Genomic DNA, 18,035 nt, shown 5'->3' on the forward strand with positions numbered 1-18,035 from the left:
TGGGCTGCTGAAGTAAAGGTCAGATAGTCTCTAAAAAGCTGGATGATCCATGTATACGAACACAACATTACCTCAGTGCAGACACTAACAGGTTGCTAGTCTTCCAATTCTCCATTAGCACACTGTCACATTTTCAATTATTTTCTGCTTCCAGAACAGAGGTCTTCTATGAAATGACATACCCTAGAGTGGTGTTTCAGCCCCACACTTGCACATGGCTTACAGCTGTGGCAACAGCATCTTTCCTGTATGCAGCACAGCTCACAGGCTTGTCTGAGAGCATGGGCTTAGCATTCCCCTCCCATAGCAAAACCCACCCTGCTCTTAAATCTTTTGAGCTACAAGCCCCCTTCAGAACACCTGCACTGTGATAAAGCTAGTCCTCGTGCAAAACAAAGACTCAAAAATCACACCTGGTTCTTCAGTTATTTTCAGAAGTCTGGGCTCAAGGATGACAATTGCCTCGTTATTTGCTGTACAAACATGTATATGTTCAAAGGGACATATTCACTATCCAACAATAAGAACCTTAATTAGGGACTCAGGTTAGAAAACCAGACTCCTTACCAGGACAGAGAGACTGGTTCATCCACAGGAATCCAGAACATCTAGTTAGGCTTTTGCTTGGACTCACACTGTAGAGGACACTTTTTCTTTTGATTATAGGGAACCTGCTTTCTAAATCAGGCACTTATTTAAAGTCCCTACAGATGAGCACAGGAATAACACCCTAGACATCCATTTACCCTAGCTCAGCCACGCTCTCAGCCATTTCATTAAACATACTAAACAGCATTTTGCTTTGCTCCCTCCTTGCCCTGGTCCTACACAAGCTTGAAAAATCACAACTGTTTCGGAGGGGCTCAATTTCAAATAGAAGCTGCAATAGAATAGATTTTTAACACCATTCTTTTCTTCCAGAGCGTTAAGTCCATCCACTTCACAAAACCAGAATCTGACACAGTTTAGGGTCACTGCAGATTTCTATTCAGATGCAGTAGTCCAAGCCCCAGAACACAAGGGCAGAATCAGGAGGGAATAACACTGGCAAAGCCAGCTGAGGAATGCCTCACACCTGCTCGTACCACACAGAAGGCTCTGCTTAGCGCTGTGAGTCCTCTAATTGCACAAATACTGAAGCCCTCTACCAAGTATTTTCAATCAAGACAAGAAACAAAGAAAGGACTGCCTATCTGGTCTGCTGCTAACTGAAGCTTTTCAATGTGGCTTTGTGGATGTTTGAATTCTAGTTCCCATAATCATATAGGTAATTTTTGCTCTTAGCTGGGCCTAAAATATCCCGGAATTGTATTATGAGTCAGTAAATTTTATTAACATAATACCCAGGAGCCTAGACCTTTGAAAACTAAGGCACTAATGTTCATTTCAGAGGGTAAAAAACACTGCTTAATTGATTTGCAGCTAGATATTCACTCTTTACCTGAAATTTATGGAAATGGAGACTTGTCTTCTTTCCAGAAGTCCCCATGACAAACAGAAAATCTGGAGTCAGAACAAAAGGAACTCTTTCCTTATTAATTCCAAGGAAGCTTTTGTAATTCCCAAGAATATGGCCAAAATCAATATGGAAAAGGTTACCTTCATAAAGAGAAGAAGAAGTCACAGTTAGGCTCAAATACAATAAACTGCCAAGAACACTTACTTGTATTCACAATAATTCCAAAACCTCTTTTTTGGGGTATATATGATCACTGCTCAGTTCAGCAGAAAAGACTATTTCTCTCTTTTTTTTTGGAATATATAATTTTGTCCTCTTGGCAAAGTTATTTTTTATTTATCTTTGGCAGTTGTTAAAAATGTGCCAGAACTGCTTTATTTTCTAAACATACACTCACAGCTTTTCAAAAATCAACCAAGGAAAGCTTGTGCCTCATATCCATAACAATCAGCTCCCAGCACATCATTACATGGAAAAGGCTTGTGGATTATGTTTCAAATACCCATGGGATTCTGGCATTATCCAGCAGCTTGGCTAATGTCATTCACTAGAACGTGCTTCTTCCTCACAGACCTGTATTACCAATTTCTAAACTACCCTGTACTGTGCAGAGTAAGTTTGCACTGTCATCCTTTGGATAACTTTGAGATTGTAGTAGGGTATCAGTTCCCAGGAAAGTGATGAAAAGCTCCCCTTTTAAGGATCGCTACACCTACAGGACTGGAGTGTGCTGCTGCTCTTCGGATTACTTTATTACTTTCACTGGCAGACAAGATGTAAGGATAAAAGAGTATGGTTACTTAAAAACATAGATTTGTAATAGTGGTACATGTATAAAAAAAGGTAAAACAACAAATGATGTAAGATGATACTTAACAGCGATCCGTAGGTGGAACATCCTTAGATGTTCCAGCATTTCAGCCAGTTTCTCAGTCCTCCCAACCTACCAAATCTGACACTCTCTGCAGACCTCTCAGACTGACATCCTTCTGGCTTCTGTTGCTCAAGACAACTCCCATTAAAGACTCTAAGGCAAGCCTGCTCCTGACAAGAGAATAACCTTTCTTTCTCTGTCTCCCTTTCTACTGAACTGTCCCTCATTTTCTGCCAATGGGCACTAACATTGCATTCTATTATATATAATGTTGAAATTAAAGCATTTCTTTGTCTTCTTTTCCTCAAGGACTTCTGGTGAACTTTTTTACTGTAGTCTTCAATTAGCTCATTTCTGCCTTCAGGGTACTACTTCTCTCTAGCCTTCAACTGGTAAAACTTTAACTATAATATGATTCATATTAAATATACAGCCTTCTAACTAAGCCCAAAAGTATTTTCCGTCTCTTAGCATTATGTAAAGACCAGTTATGAAGCAAGAGGATAATGAAACTGGAAGTGAATTTCTTAGACCAAATAAAACTCCTCCATATGTACTGCTCGTTCCGGGGTCCTTTCTGGGGCTTCCATAGGTAAGTAAAATTAGGGATGAACCAATGTGCAGCTACAGAAATAGTTCCCAAAGTTTGTAATACAAAAAAACTGCAGTTCTTTCAGGAGGATTGCAACCGTCCCACAGACTTCAGTAGCAAAACTAGTACACTCCCTGTACACTTATTTTCTAGGATTTTCTACAAAGGTGTATAAAGCAATTATGTTCCTCAGAAGTGAAAATAGTCCAGTAACTTCTGAATTCTGACACAGATACAGTTCACTGAACACTCTCAGAACCATACCCACACTTCAGACAGGTGAACAGCTGTATGCTTTTTAAAGTTTTTTGGCTTTTAGATCTTAGATCTAGATACTAAAAAAACATTAGTTTTACATTCCTTATGACTTCGTTTGCAACAAACTCATCCTTGGAAAAGAATGGCATTATTAATGATAAATATCTAGAGCCTATATGAAGGCCAAAAGGGGTGACAATACATTTCAATGTCACAGGAGGACCTGAACTTGTAAGCAATGCTGACAGAACTGGATTGTGTCTCTTCATTCATTGTTAAATGCATTATTTATTAAAATGAAAGATAAATCTAGTGAAGTATAGACAGTCCCCAGTTCTATGAAATTCTCAAAAAATAACTCACCTGTTTCTGTAATCATAATGTTGTCATTGTGCCTGTCTCCTATTCCAAGTACAAAGGTTGCCACACAGTATCCAGCACAAGAATAAACAAATCTTTCCACAGCTGCCTGAAACTAAAAATAAATCTTAGAGATGTTAAATGCTTCAATGCTAGAAACTAAATTCAGTCATTCTCAGTGTCCTATGCCTTTCTGTCGACATGTATCTATCAACAGTTAGACAAACTGTCATAAAATACACCATTGCATAGAAGAGATTAAGATCACAGCCCTGCATTGCACTTGCTGTACTGTGCGAGCAGGCTCTATCCCTTAGCACAAATAAAATAAGCGTATAGTTGTCCATGCTTTCTGAGAAAAAAACCTGGCAGAAATCTCTAGTAGGTCAGTGGACCTACCTAAGCAAAGGAGTGAGTACCCAAACCTGTATTTAAATCCTCTAAAACCACACTGCCTTTCAGTGTTCTTAGATGTCCTTTCAATCTGCTCCTCATGTATCACTTCCAAATACCACTGACAAAGGAGTCATTTCTAAAGCATCTTGTTTCTCAGGAGCTCGGCTGCCAGCTGGACGCTAAAGGCTCTTTCACAGACACCCACAGCTGAGTACAGGGAAAATGAATGGATTTTTCAAACTCACCTAAGTAACACAAGCACAACTGTATGGGCTTTGTGCGCCTAAATTAGTAAGGTGCATTTGAAAATCCTACTTAAAAATTCAAAGAACTCACCTTCTCTTCAATCATGCATCTTTCCTTGAGCCACTGGTTTAGTATTTCATCCTTAAATGCACCAGTGTTGCCAACTGTACTCTGTTGAATTTTGGCAATTGTTGTAGCATCTTTCACAATTTCGATCATTCCTAGAGAAAACAAGGAAGAAGTTAGAAGAAGTTATTAAATTTATATCAAAGCATATTAAAAATATGCAAAATTAAATTTAAAACTGTGTTTTTTCAATCAACTGGAGAACTTCATAGGTTGTGAGCAGAAATTTATTTTACAAGCAACAGCAGTTCTTGTTCATTCCCAGCTGAAACCAGCCAGCGCTCATAACTAGCCTGGCATACTAAACTCCTCCATGAGAATGTAAAAGCTTTTAAAATTGAAAGAATCACATGATGAGTGGGGACCCTCTGCATAAGGCTTTTCCCAAGGAGAGGAACTACCTCCTGTCCTGATCCCCTGCAAAAGCCCAGGTACCATTCACATTTCCACCAGCTTCTCTCCAACTTTACAAATCTGAGGAGTTGAAGAGAAGCTGTAGCGTTGCAGCAGCCTAGGGATGCAAGTGTTGCCAGAGCTGTGGCAGAGGAACAGAGCCGGCCCTCCTGCAGTAAATCCAATTTAACCTTAAGTGTGCATATGCACAGAAAGGTTCAGAAATACCAGTACACAGTGAGGAATAGCAGTGGGATTGCTGGTGGAAAGCTCTGGTTGGGGCCCAGAGGTCTGTCCCTATACTGAACAGATCCTCGCAAAGGGAAATCAGCATATCACAGCAATACAGTGCAGAAACAAGGACTTGTACTGTTCATGCTAACGTGGCATGCGATGAAGGGGAAGCTAGAGAGAAAAGCAGAAACAGAGGCTGCAACACAACTCTGCACTGTAGGCAAGACTAGCAAATGCAGTCTGCCCTCATACTGGGCTTGCCTGTATGGGGGAAGGTCAGATTTTAGTTGAACTTATTTGGTAACTGGAAATATTACATTTTCTTCCTCTGGTTCAAGTTGAACAGTGTCTTCTAGGTAAAAGCCTGGCTTCAGCTCCAGCTCAAAGATAAGCAAGCAAAAAAACCCCTTTCTTCCCAAAGTGATTCAAAGCAGTTTCTGATTCGGTTTCAGTTTGACTCTCTCTCTGAGACGGATGAATTTCTATCTATTCGCAGTCCTACCCTTTTGCAATTACTGAATTATGTGCAAATTTTTCAGTAACAGAGTAACAACGCAGTAATCTCTTGTTACCCTGCCTTCCACGCATGGCTGAATTCATGGCTGAATACCCCCTGGAGGTATTTCTTCTGTCTTGACAGTGGCCTGGATTTGTTTGTAATAAAACTATTGTGGAAATATGACCTCCAAAACCCACCGCCAACACCACCAAATTAAAAAGCTCTGCATCTTGGTCTGTGCTTGTCAAGCTGTTGCTTTCCTCCTGGGAGTGAGCTCCAGATCACATTCCAGCTGTTGAAAAGGCTTCCCCTGCCTGTGCTCACAAATCTCCCTCTACCGGCCAACAGCTCCTTGATTCCAGGGGAGCGGAGCTGTTGCAGGAGGCATCTTCTGCTTCCCGTTGCATTTAAAACTTCTCCCAGCATAGCTATGTTGATCAGCAGTGTGAAAAGTCCCCAGATTTTAAAGCAGCTGCTAATGAAAACCCTTTACTGATCATTCTCCACTGCACTGCCAAAAGAGTGGTATAAAATCTACACAGAATGTTGTGCAGCTTATTCTGCCCAAGTAAATACTTTAAAGGTATCGTGGTAAAAAAAAGTTATCTGCTAGAATAGTATAGCTCTACTGGTAAATCCCTCTAAATACAGACATGCCTCTTGGTAGGTATGGTTAGTCCTAGAGAAGGCTTCAGTAACTGGGACAGAGGATCTCAGCTGGGCGGTATTCAATTGGGAGGAAGTGCAGCAGTAAATGCACTATGCTATGTGTTTCTGGGGATCTGCGGTACTAAAGCAAGTGAATCTTATATTAAGTGCCAGCTTGAACTTCTTAAATTTGGCAGTGATGCAGCACAGTAAGTAGTGATAATTGCCTCGCAGAGCCGGGAACATATGGCCATGTCAAAGGGAGAGAGAATAGGCTATGATCTTTTACCAGTGATACATAGAAGAGAAAGTTCCTCCTATAGAGATCTATTTGGCAGCAGCAGTGGAGAGGATGGATGTTTCCAAAATTACAAACTGCATTGAATGCAGATGTCTTCAACAGACTGAGAAAGCTCTACACAGGAGCGGATGCCAGCCCCAGGTGTAAGACACGTGGCTGTTTCCCTGTGCTCAGTGTAGAATGGGGTACTGTCCTTGCGTCAATACACAGAAACTGCCCCAAGTTCCATGGAAATACTAAAAGGGAGGGAAGAAGCAGCTTGGAAGAAGACCATATATGAATATTGTAGAAGAACATTTGCATGCCACTACTCTTTGGTTTTGTTCCAAACAAGCATAAGCTCTACATCAAAGTGTCCCACTTTGGGTATTACTAATTTAGGCTGCAGGTATTCTCAGCAAACTGAACAGGAGTCTTTATGTGATTAACAATGCCCCTACTGCGGTGCTTACATCTCGCCCATGTGTAGAGGAAAATAAACAATTATTTCCTTGAGATAAAAGAATGGGGAGTCAGTTAAGAATTCATGAAAGAATAATGAGGTCTGTAACTTGAATATAAGAATGCTAGGATCACTGGCAGAATTCCTCCACCTTCCTCCATTCTTTCAATACATTACATTGTCTTAAGATGATTTTAAACAAAATTAAATTAAATCCTAAAAATCTCCCTAAAAAATTAGGTTTGTTATAACATCCCTAAGGAGACGAGAAAAACCAACCCTCCTTATATTTACAGTTAGTTAGTATTTTGATATATAATGTTCCATTCCCTTTATTATTAGAATTCTATCAATACAATTTATTTAATTTTAAAACACTTATATTAGGAAAAAGGAAACTCTTTTGTGTCACACTACCAAGTATTTTATCAGTGACTTTGGGTTTTCTGCATTGCTGAGATATTTTGAAGTCAAAAGAAAGGATGATAAAAATTTTATGTGGCAATGGATTTTAGAGAGGAAGTATATTACAGATATATATTAAAAAGAGTTCTGAATTTTACTGGGACTCAGTTCATTATTCTTCAATCCATAAAGCAAAATATATTGCTGAAAAAGAAAGAACTAAAAAGCTGGAGATCATGGGAGACACATAGCAATATTTATATTATCATTATTTTATCAATCCATGCAGTTACTATCATACTGCCAGCTACACCAATGACAGGAATTAACAAACTTGCTAATTTTCACACATGTTCAAGCTTTAAGTAAATGGCAGAGCTGTACTTGCTAATATGTCTCACTGATGCACTGTTTATACCAGCCAAAGCATTTTTTTCAGCACAATAGCTTCATTTGGGCATGGCCAATTTTTCTACACTGAGGAGGCTTTCCTCCAGCCACTTGTTCAAGAACTGCTCAGCAAAATTGACTCTACAGTCAATTTTGTATTATTTGGATACTAGGAAACTGTGCAATGTGGATGTGCTAGGGTACACACTATATGCAAATCCAACCACAAAGAGTCAGTTTGGAGCCATCAGGATGTATAAATTATACATCAGTTTGGCATTTCTGGATGTAATTGGACTCTTCCAGAGCTGATCAGGTTGCTCTACACACCATCACACAGTTCTCCAGAAGCTTCGTAAGCAACTAATTGATTTCTCCCACCACGAATTCTGGAAAAATAGATCATCTGTGCTGCAGGAACAAATACCCACTGAGAAATATTGCCTAAGCATCCTGTTGAGTAATGCTGTTGCTCCTATGTAGTATAGGGTATGAAGCTTTAGGTCAGGAAAAAAACATAAATGTTTTGCTATTTTAACTCTTTTCTCTATTTTATTCTTACCAACACATTAAAACACATCTTGAATAAGTTGCTCACTTTCACCACTTTTTCATACCAAATATTGTTATTAAAGAGAAACTTGCAGCAGGACCCAAACAGCTGGACTTGCACAGGAATCACAGTCAGTTAGGCTAGTGCAGCAGTTGAAGGATACCCATCAGAAAGGCAGAAACCATTGCTAAGATGCAACTGAAGGCTGCTCACAGAAAGTGTAATAAACTGCTGTTTATCTCAGGACCACAGTGCATACTAGAATAGGTCTCCTATATGCAACTTCTGTAACTATGGTATTTTGAATGTCTAATCACAGTAAGTGTGATCATATACCTATTTTGTTCCCTGTAGAAATACAGCCATATGGTAACAAACAGAGGTCCAAGGATTCTGCTTCCCAAATGGATTCCATAATTCGAAGAATCTAGTGAAAACAAATGTATACGCTAAGTTATTTCACATTATTTGGACATTACTTATCACTCACACAAATAACACTACCCACACTTCTGAGATGGGGCTAAACTTACTTGTTTATTTTACAGATTAAGAGATAAATACAGAAAGGGTGCAGCCATTCAAGATTATCAGTTAGAGAACCAGGGTTTATATTTCCTCATCTGTCCTGTGCCCAGGCAATCTCTACTGTTTTATAAAGTATTAATAAATCTATTGTATGATTTCTACATGAGCCAAGATTGAATACATTAGCAGTATGTCCATTTTTTCCCACAAATATCCCCAAAAGTGCTAACAAACCAGTTTGTCAAAACAATCACTGAAATATTACTAGAGCAATGCTACCTACCAATTTCTTTTTCATTTGTAACTTCACCCATTGCATAAATAAATGATAAAAATGCTTCATCAGAAAAACAGGCCATCTTGCACTAAGTAAGATTCCTTCTCTAGAACACGAAAATGTGAAGTATGTATGGCACATGGCAGGATAAAATAGGGTAACAGTATGTGCTGGGTCTGGCTGGGATGAAGTTAATTTTCTTCAGAGCAGCTCGTATGGTGCTGTGGTTTAGGATGGTGACCAAAGCAATGCTGGTAACACACTGATGTTCCAGCTATTGCTGAACAGTGTTTGCAGAGTGTCAAGGCTGCCTCTGTTTCTCACTCTGCCCCACTGTAAATAAGAGGCTGGAAGGGGACACAACCAGGCAGATGACCCGAACCAACCAAAGAAATATTCCATGCTGAATAGTGTCATGCTCAGCAATAAAACAGAGAGGAAGGGGGTTAGGTAGGTTAACCATTTTTTGTGCAGGAACTGGCTGGGCATTGATCTACCCATGGGATGTGGTGAGTGACTGCCTTTGCATCACTTGTTTTGTTTTCTTTCTCTCTTCTTCCACTTCTCCTTTGTTTATTAAACAATTTTTATCTCAACCCACAAGTTTTCTTGCTTTTACTCTTCCTTTCCTCTTTCCCCATCCCACTGGGGTTAACCCACAACACAGTAACACAAAAAACTGTAGTACAAGAAAGAAGATCCAGTTTTGATGTCAGCCTTGCCATACACAGTTTAAAAATCAAAAGACAACTCATATTTCATCTGGACAGCAAAGATAAGGCATACACACTTCTGAAAAGTAAAATGATTTTAAAATATTTTAAAATATTCACATTATTCATTTTATACATTTTAGCTATCATACCTGTAAAATAAGCATGTCCTGACGGAGGTCATCTCCATGTTTGAAGATTATGCCTATGGTTTCATTTGACAGAGCTGTTGGATCTGCACATTTAAACTCAAGCCAGAGGGGCTTCTTCTTAGATGCCATTACTTTACATTTTTCTATCTGTGAAAGAGACATTTATTGCTAGCCATTGTACTCCAACACCGACACAACTAATCTGTTTACACACCAGCTACAGAGTAGTTTATCAACTTCCAATCAGTTATACCACAAGAAACACACTGAAAGCACATATAAGGAATGGTATTCAATTGCCACATAGAGTCTCACTGAACCTGCACAACTTTTAACACTGTTCATGACAAAGGAAAAAGCATGCCTTGACTCTCAAACTGGATTTAGCTTGTAAATCTGCTTCAGACAGAAAAAAACCCTTTTAAACTAGGAATAAGAGATTCTGACAAAAGTGGCAAATAATGGACCCTCACAACAGCACTCTGACAGGTGCTCTGCAAAACCGGAACATAATCATTGTCCAATGCAATTTACCACATCATCCACCCTTGTGACTTCTAGCAACTTCAGTTATTCCAGATTGCTTGATTCAATTCCTTTGGCAAATCGTTGAAATTCATGGGGAAAATGGCATTTGTGAAACTAATTTAACATAATCATTCATAAAATAAGAAAATAAATTCCCTATTTAGTTTTATTACATTTTTAATCTTGAGAAATTCAGCGCTGAAACTACTGAAATTGCATTATTTCAAATGTTTTCTCAACTAATTATGTCTAATACAACTGTAGTATGTAATACTTTCTGTTCTGGAATTCCTGGTTCATTGTTGAACATTACTATGTATAAAAAAGCCATCTAAAATAATAAAAGCAATTGCACGTTAGTGTTTGAGAGCTGACAGAATTAATGACATCAGAGAAGAGTATTTTGGAATATTCGTGTTTCATAGATTGAGGTTCTGAGCTTGTAATTTAAAACAAAACAGTTTTTACCAGCCTTATTTTTAAAAAGGAAAGAAGTTGTTAAATCTTTGAACTTACTAGAAACACTGATTTTGCTTCTAATATTTGGTTTAGACTAGTCAAATTTCAGGGTTTGAAGATTATGGACAAGTAGCACTTGCTAGAATGAAGATGAAATGAAAGCTTACCAATACGGTTTGTTATATCAAATATTTTTGTTCATATAGTTTGGGGGGAAAAAAAAAAGGCTCTAACCCATCTATTTTTGGACATAGCTACCTTCCCTTGTAAATCTATTGCTTCCTTCATCTAGGAAAGTCCTGGTAGGGCTGCATACCTCCTAACTGAAGGAAAACTAGAAAATCCAGAAAGATCTTTTATTTTATTTTGAAATCCACTTTTTCTCAGGCAGTTGGTGATTTTTGTACACAAAAGACTGAAGGGAGAGAAATACAATCAAGAAAATAATATTTAAGAAGCCACAAATTCTGTATTTCTGAGTAAACAATGTTTGAATTGACTTCTGTACTGACAGTACCTCAGTCGTGCCCAACTGGGAGGTGTTTAACTCTCTCAGCTTGAAGATAGACTAACTTACAGCCTGCCTATCAAGGCAAAGGTTTATTTAACAGAAACATGGCCAGATCTAGACAACTAATACCAGTTACCCAAATGAGTACCCTACTATTCGGCAATTCCTTAGGTTGGATGGTTTGTCTGTCCTTAGCTAAGAGAAAAATCAAGGGATTCTTTTCTTGCAGGCCCCTTGCTGCACATCAAGTGAATCCAAGGACCTTCACTGTGCTTCTTTACCCAAACCTCACATTGCATAGTAGACACATGAGCCAATTCCCTTTCGCTCCACATCTGCTGATTTATTAATCTTGTTTTTAACTGAGTCGACATAAGCCACTGCAATCTCACCACAAAACTTGAGGCAGCAACACAGAAAAACCCAAGTGTTTCTTAATGTATTTCTAACAAAATCTTAATGTATTTTCTAATAAAAGCAACAAAAGCAACACAGAGATATTGAAAAATCAGAAACAGCTAAGGTGGACATTTTTGTTAGTAAGATGAAGGTCTGGACCTAAACATTAATGACAGATATCAATCAAGGTAAGACAGAGAAAGTAAGTGGAGGAACAGAAACTGAATATCCCAAAGCCCCTGAAGTCAGATAAAGAAGTTTTATAAAGGCATTTAATGTAAAAAAAAGTCAGTTACCTGGTTAAATCCTGGATTAAACTAATGGAAAAATCATAATTGCCATTTAATGATTAGGATTTTATGGGTTGTTGCATTTTTTTAGTGCATGGTGGCATGTCATTACATTTAGAAAAATGCTAAAAACTTTGGGAACAAAACCTTACTGAGTCCATGAAATGTCATCATATTCATAGTGAAATAAGACCTTTAGACATACTAGCAAAAATCTTTACCAAATGACACATACTTGCAAATAGGAGATTTTTTTCAAAAAGGATTTGTAGAAACTCAGAATATACATACCACTAGGGCTCCTGCTCTTAGCCCAGGATCATATGGAACTCTAAAACTTTCTGGAAGTTTGCTGCTCTGTAGTTTTTCAAGCTTTTGTCTCAGCTGTGCAATAACTGCAATTACAAGTAAGAGAACACAATGAAATCAAAAGTTGGAAGACAAAAAAGTTATAGGTAATCAAACTTGTCAAGCATCATGATTTAACTAAAAACCTCCTCCGTTTAGCTACTTTTTAAATTGCTTTCTTCAAGGACCTCCTGATTTGAGGAATGGAGAAAGACTCTTTAACTTCCACTATTAACGGTCAGGGCTGTTTCAGATACCTAAAGGTAAAGTCTTCAAGCACCTCACAAGTCATGTGCCCTCTACACAGTGTTAGAAGCACTGCATAGTGCTTGGTGTTCTTCTGAAGACTCAGGAGATTACATTAAAATGTCACCTTTCATTTAAAAAACAAAACACAGCACAACACCAAAAAATATTTTGCCCTTATAACTGCCAAGGAAATGTTGAACTATCTACCCCAAAGGCTCAGGAGGAGGAGGCATTTAAAAGCACCTCACGTTTTCCAGTATTATTTTGACCTACCTCATTGCTCTTGCAGACAGACTCATGGCTTTTGAATTCTTGGAGTCAATTATACTGTAGTCATAAGGACTCCAACTATAGAGATATTCAATTTCCTATCCTCCTAAAACTGTTTTCATAGTGCAGCCTTGTTAATCTCACATTCCAGTAAGAAGAAAATCTGCTGTATATTTATACGAACAAGAATTTTAATGTTTGTATATAAACTGAATCTTTTCATTCATAAAACCTCAAGCTTCTGAATCTTCAGCTTAGAACAGTATGCGTTATACTACATATGATGCACTTTGTTCCTCTCAGCTAGAAGGTGTTAGCAGCATAAGCAATAGACCGGGAATTACCCTTTGTTAGGACAAAGACCTGAACACTGTTCTAAAAGAAACTGCAGCTACACAGCAGAGGCTGCATATACATGTTGTCGTGGTTTAACCCCAGCCAGCAGCGAAGCACCACGCAGCCGCTCCCTCACTCACCCCGCTCCCAGCGGGATGGGGAGGAGAATCGGAAAAAAAAGTAAAACTTATGGGTTGAGATAAGAACAGTTTAATAACTAAAATAAAATAAACTATAATAATAACAATAAAAATATAATAATAATAATAGTAATGAAAAGGAATATAACAAAAAGAGAGAAATTAGACCCAAGAAAAGACAAGTGATGCACAATGCAATGGCTCACCACCCGCTGACCGATGCCCAAGCAGCGATCTGCCCCTCCCGGCCGACTCCCCCCAGTTCATATACTGAGCATGATGTTCTATGGTATGGAATACCCCTTTGGCTAGTTCGGGTCCGCTGTCCTGGCTATGCTCCCTCCCAGCTCCTTGTATACCTGCTTGCTGGCAGAGCACGGGAGACTGAAAATCCTTGACTTAGTATAAACACTACTTAAAGTAGCAAGAAATAAAAACATCAGTGTGTTATCAACATTATTCTCACACTAAATCCAAAACACAGCACTGTACCAGCTACTAGGAGGAAAATTAACTGTATTCCAGCCAAAACCAGGACACATGTTCAAGTAACTTTGGAGATAAAAATTAAAGAGCAAAAAAAATTGTAATGAGAAAGCTAGACATGGACCTGGATACTTAATATACAAAATCATAAAATCATACAATCATAGAATGGTTTGGGTTGGAAAGGACCACAACAAAAGGTCATCTAGTCCAACCCCCTCTGCAATGAGCAGGGACATCTTCAACTAGATGAGGTTGCTCAGAGCTCTGTCCAACCTGACCTTGAATGTTTCCAGGGATGGGGCATCTACCACCTCTCTGGGCAACCTGTGCCAGTGTTTCACCACCCTCACTGTAAAAAATTTCTTCCTTAAACCTAGTCTGAATCTACCCTCTTTTAGTTTAAAACCATTACCCCTTGTCCTATTGCAACAGGCCCTACTAAAAAGTCTGTCCCCATCTTTCTTACAAGCTCCCTTTAAGTACTGAAAGGCCACAATAAGGTCTCCCCGGAGCCTTCTCTTCTCAAGGCTAAACAACCCCAGCTCTCTCAGCCTGTCCTCATAGGAGAGGTGTTCCATCCCTCTAATCATTTTTGTGGCCCTTTTCTGGACCCGCTCCAACAGGTCCATGTCTTTCCTGTGCTGAGGACTCCAGAGCTGGACGCAGTACTCCAGGTGGGGTCTCACCAGAGTGGAGCAGAGGGGCAGAATCACCTCCCTCAAACTGCTGGCCATGATTCTTTTGATGCAGCCCAGGATACGGTTGGCTTTCTGGGCTGTGAGCGCACATTACCGCTCACGTCCAGAAAATGAAGACATTTTGAAACTTGCTATCAAATTAAGAAAGTCAAGCCAAAAGAATTACCTGAGAACTCACAGAACACAAATGTTACGCTTATCCTAAAGGCTTTTAGAAAAGAACTGCCTAGCAGTGCCAGCTGACCAATGTGGTATCTCCTCTGGTAAAAAAATAAATAAATCTGACAGCAAGACACAGGAGCTAATAAGTGGACTTTATAATTAGACATCTTTCAAAAAAACCCAAACCTAACCAAAAGAAAACAAAAACAAACAAATAAACAAAAAACGCCAAACCCTAGGTTGTAGTAACTTGGGTCATGAAACAGCTTTCTAAAATGTAACTATTGATTTCCTAGACAAATCTAGCTTGATTTCAGTAAGTCTCCTCATTGCAATGTAATGTAATTTGAAAATTGTATGCCAACCAATTGAAGCTAGTAAAGATTAGGAATTAGCTGATTTTAAAACGCAAGTGAACACACTTGCTAAAACAATTTCAAGTTGATCTGCCTTAAGAACAAAGTGCTATGCATTTTAAGAGAAGAAACAACTGCATAGACACATTCTTGGGAGACAAGTCATCTAACAGAATGGTAATGAAAGCAGATAATCCTATGCAAGCTGTAATACTATGATCTTAAGAATTTATTTATTTATTTATTACTACTCACTACGTTCAAATATAAGCAAAGAGATTACATGAAAAGTGAAAGAAAGTTTGACAGCATGATTGCTACTGGACTAGTATGGACCTAACAGGAAGGAATGTATTCTTTAAAAAAATCCACAGATACCGGAGGAAGAAAAATATATAGAAGAATTAGATGAGACTGCATGACAGAATGAAATGAAACAGTCTGAAACATTCAGACTGAAAATATAAACAACTATGAACATTAGAAATGATGGGGCAAAAAAGAAGCAACAAACTAAAGAAGAAATTTTAGGATATACATTTTTTAAAATGTAAGAAGTAGAGGGTGCCTGTAGGAAAAATCATATCCTCAATAATCTGAGAATAAATTAAATTAGATATAGCATTAGTAGGACACCCCATAGTTTCAGGAAGCCTTATTCAGTGAAAATGTCAATTATATAAGTCATCTTTCAATGTTCTGCTGTACGTTACATACAAAGATTCTTTAACTTCAGAACCTGGTGGGTGTTAACGTGATTGCTTTCTCTTGAAACTTTTCTTCTTTGCCCACATATCCTTCAAAGATAATGTATTATGGAAACCACTGCTGTTACAGACATGTACATCTGCAAGGCTGTAAAGTTTCTTTCCAAAACATGGGATTCTGACCAAATATATTTAGATCATAGAGCATTTTAAGATAAATTTTAGAAAGTTGTTTAGAAAGAATATTTTATATGGGTGTCAGTAAGTCCCCTAACTCACACTATGTGGTAATGTAACTGATACTACATTCTATATTGAAGAATAAATGCATATTTCCTTTAAATTTCTTTTGAAACACCACCACAGCCACTTCTGCATAAACAGAGTGGAAAGGCTTTCTGAACCAAGGACTTCCTGGCCTGGAACATACCAGGCTGAACATGCAGGAAGAGCTGGTCTCTCTACAGCTTTTAGAATTTGAATATTGTCATATGTCTTCTCGCACTTACTCCCAACAACAAGCAACTAACAGGAATGATGACAAACAAGCTTTTAGGGAAGCTGGGGGGAAAAAAAAAAAAAGGCAAGCAAAACCCAGAGGTAAACAGGCATTGCATAACCTTACTGTGGCTTCCAAAGCAGTGCTTACAAGAACTAGAAATAACAATAACCTGTGTCTCACAGGACTCCTATTCAGCACATCGCAAAGCCCCAAAGATGCGCTCTGTATGTTCACTGCTGATCCACCAGCTGCTTTCGTGGCATAGCAGAGGCTGCGCTGGACTCCTCCCCGGTCTTCTTGCCAAGAGCCTTTTAGTGACTGCTTAGGGTAAGGCTGTGTTTCTTGGCAAGTATCACTTTTTCTCTTTATTTCCAGTTAATATTTGTGTCCTGGGTTGTTTCTTTCTTCAGTGCTGGCATTCAGCTAAGGGTTATGTACAAGAACTTAGCTGTTTCCCAGTTGCATGGCCTGAGGTTCAAGAAGATAAGCCAAAGCATGGGAAAGTACTGGGTGTCTATAACATTGATATTCTTCCCTTTTGGGGTGGAATGAGCAAACAAATGTATTATTGGTTCAATCACTATTAACTTACACTGGCATTTTAAAAGAAGTAATAATGATGCCCTTTGACAGTAATTTATTCATTAATTTTCTAAATAAACAGTACAATTTGCTGCCTAGATTTTCACACCAAAGAGAAAAAACAGTATTATTACAAACAAAGAAATGCCTGTTAGCAAATACCTTGAGAAGTGACATCATACTTTTCTGCAGAAACTGATTTTATCTCCATTGTGACTTTATGCAGTGATTCAATTACTTGAACCTGCTTCATGAAATCGTGTAGCATTGCTTTTCCACAGCCCCTGAGATAGGCTTCTAGGATGACCGCAAACCTCTGTTGGTAATGCATGGACTGGGCAATCTCGCTTCTTAAGAACCAAAACAAGAAGTGACCAATTCTTTTATTCTAGAAAGTAAAGAAAAATACTACAATCAGCATGCATTTCTTGACAAAGGGTTTTAATAATGCCAGTAACTTTAGCATAAGGTTGCCGTATTTTGAAGTACTTACTCTCAAACCACGTTTTAGCAGAAATCTGGCTAACGCACTGTCATGATATGGCTCAAATTTCACAGCCTGAGTAATACAAACATAGAAGACATGTTATTAACAAATTTAAGATCCCATTGCACTTATACTTTACCGATGACGTCTAGAGAAAACACTTCTACAGGAGTAGAAAATGCATAACAAAGCAGGTCTTTCGAGGAAACAAAGTTGAAAAAAACAAAGCAAGGCTTTGTGTTTGATTCAAGAAGCACTTTTTCTTTGCAACAGGTTCTTTTCAGGTATATTATTAATGCGACAAATAAAGCAACACAGGAAGCAGCTAACCAGCAAGACCGATCTGAGCACATGAAGGCAGGTGAACAAAGCAACATCATTCTCAGGCCATAGCAAAAACCAGCAAGATCAGAAAACAGTCTGCAGTCTGACTGACACCGAGAAGGCTTGAAAAGATTATTGCCAAATGGAATGATGTATTTGTAATCATTCTTCAATAAAAATTTTCAGTAATAAAGCACTGGTTTTTGACAACATCTGCCACTTCGGGACTGGGGCACCAGGGTTCACTGCTGGGTTGCCCAGCAAGTACGGGATACAGGAGCAGCTTTTTGGAGCACCTAATCTGGCCTTTAGCCCCTAAATGAACGAGAAAATAGAATAAAGGCTCTGATAC

General features: G+C 38.6%; 1 protein-coding gene across 2 annotated transcripts in view; it reads right to left on the minus strand.

The window, feature by feature from the left end:
* PIK3CG (phosphatidylinositol-4,5-bisphosphate 3-kinase catalytic subunit gamma) overlaps positions 1-18,035 on the minus strand; it is a 36,470-nt gene that overhangs the window by 6,376 nt on the left and 12,059 nt on the right. The window contains exons 3-10 of one of the 2 annotated variants that reach the window (XM_050904861.1): positions 17,366-17,431; positions 17,035-17,260; positions 12,325-12,428; positions 9,847-9,993; positions 8,513-8,603; positions 4,276-4,406; positions 3,547-3,658; positions 1,442-1,503 (exon numbers count right to left, since the gene is read on the minus strand). In XM_050904861.1, coding sequence (XP_050760818.1) covers positions 1,442-1,503; positions 3,547-3,658; positions 4,276-4,406; positions 8,513-8,603; positions 9,847-9,993; positions 12,325-12,428; positions 17,035-17,260; positions 17,366-17,431 — 939 coding nt within the window. Of the gene's footprint in view, positions 1-1,441; positions 1,600-3,546; positions 3,659-4,275; positions 4,407-8,512; positions 8,604-9,846; positions 9,994-12,324; positions 12,429-17,034; positions 17,261-17,365; positions 17,432-18,035 lie in introns of both variants that reach the window. The other variant, XM_050904855.1, reaches the window with a different exon arrangement.

Source organism: Gymnogyps californianus, chromosome 1, assembly GCF_018139145.2.
Source record: "Gymnogyps californianus isolate 813 chromosome 1, ASM1813914v2, whole genome shotgun sequence".
Lineage (NCBI taxonomy): Eukaryota > Metazoa > Chordata > Aves > Accipitriformes > Cathartidae > Gymnogyps > Gymnogyps californianus.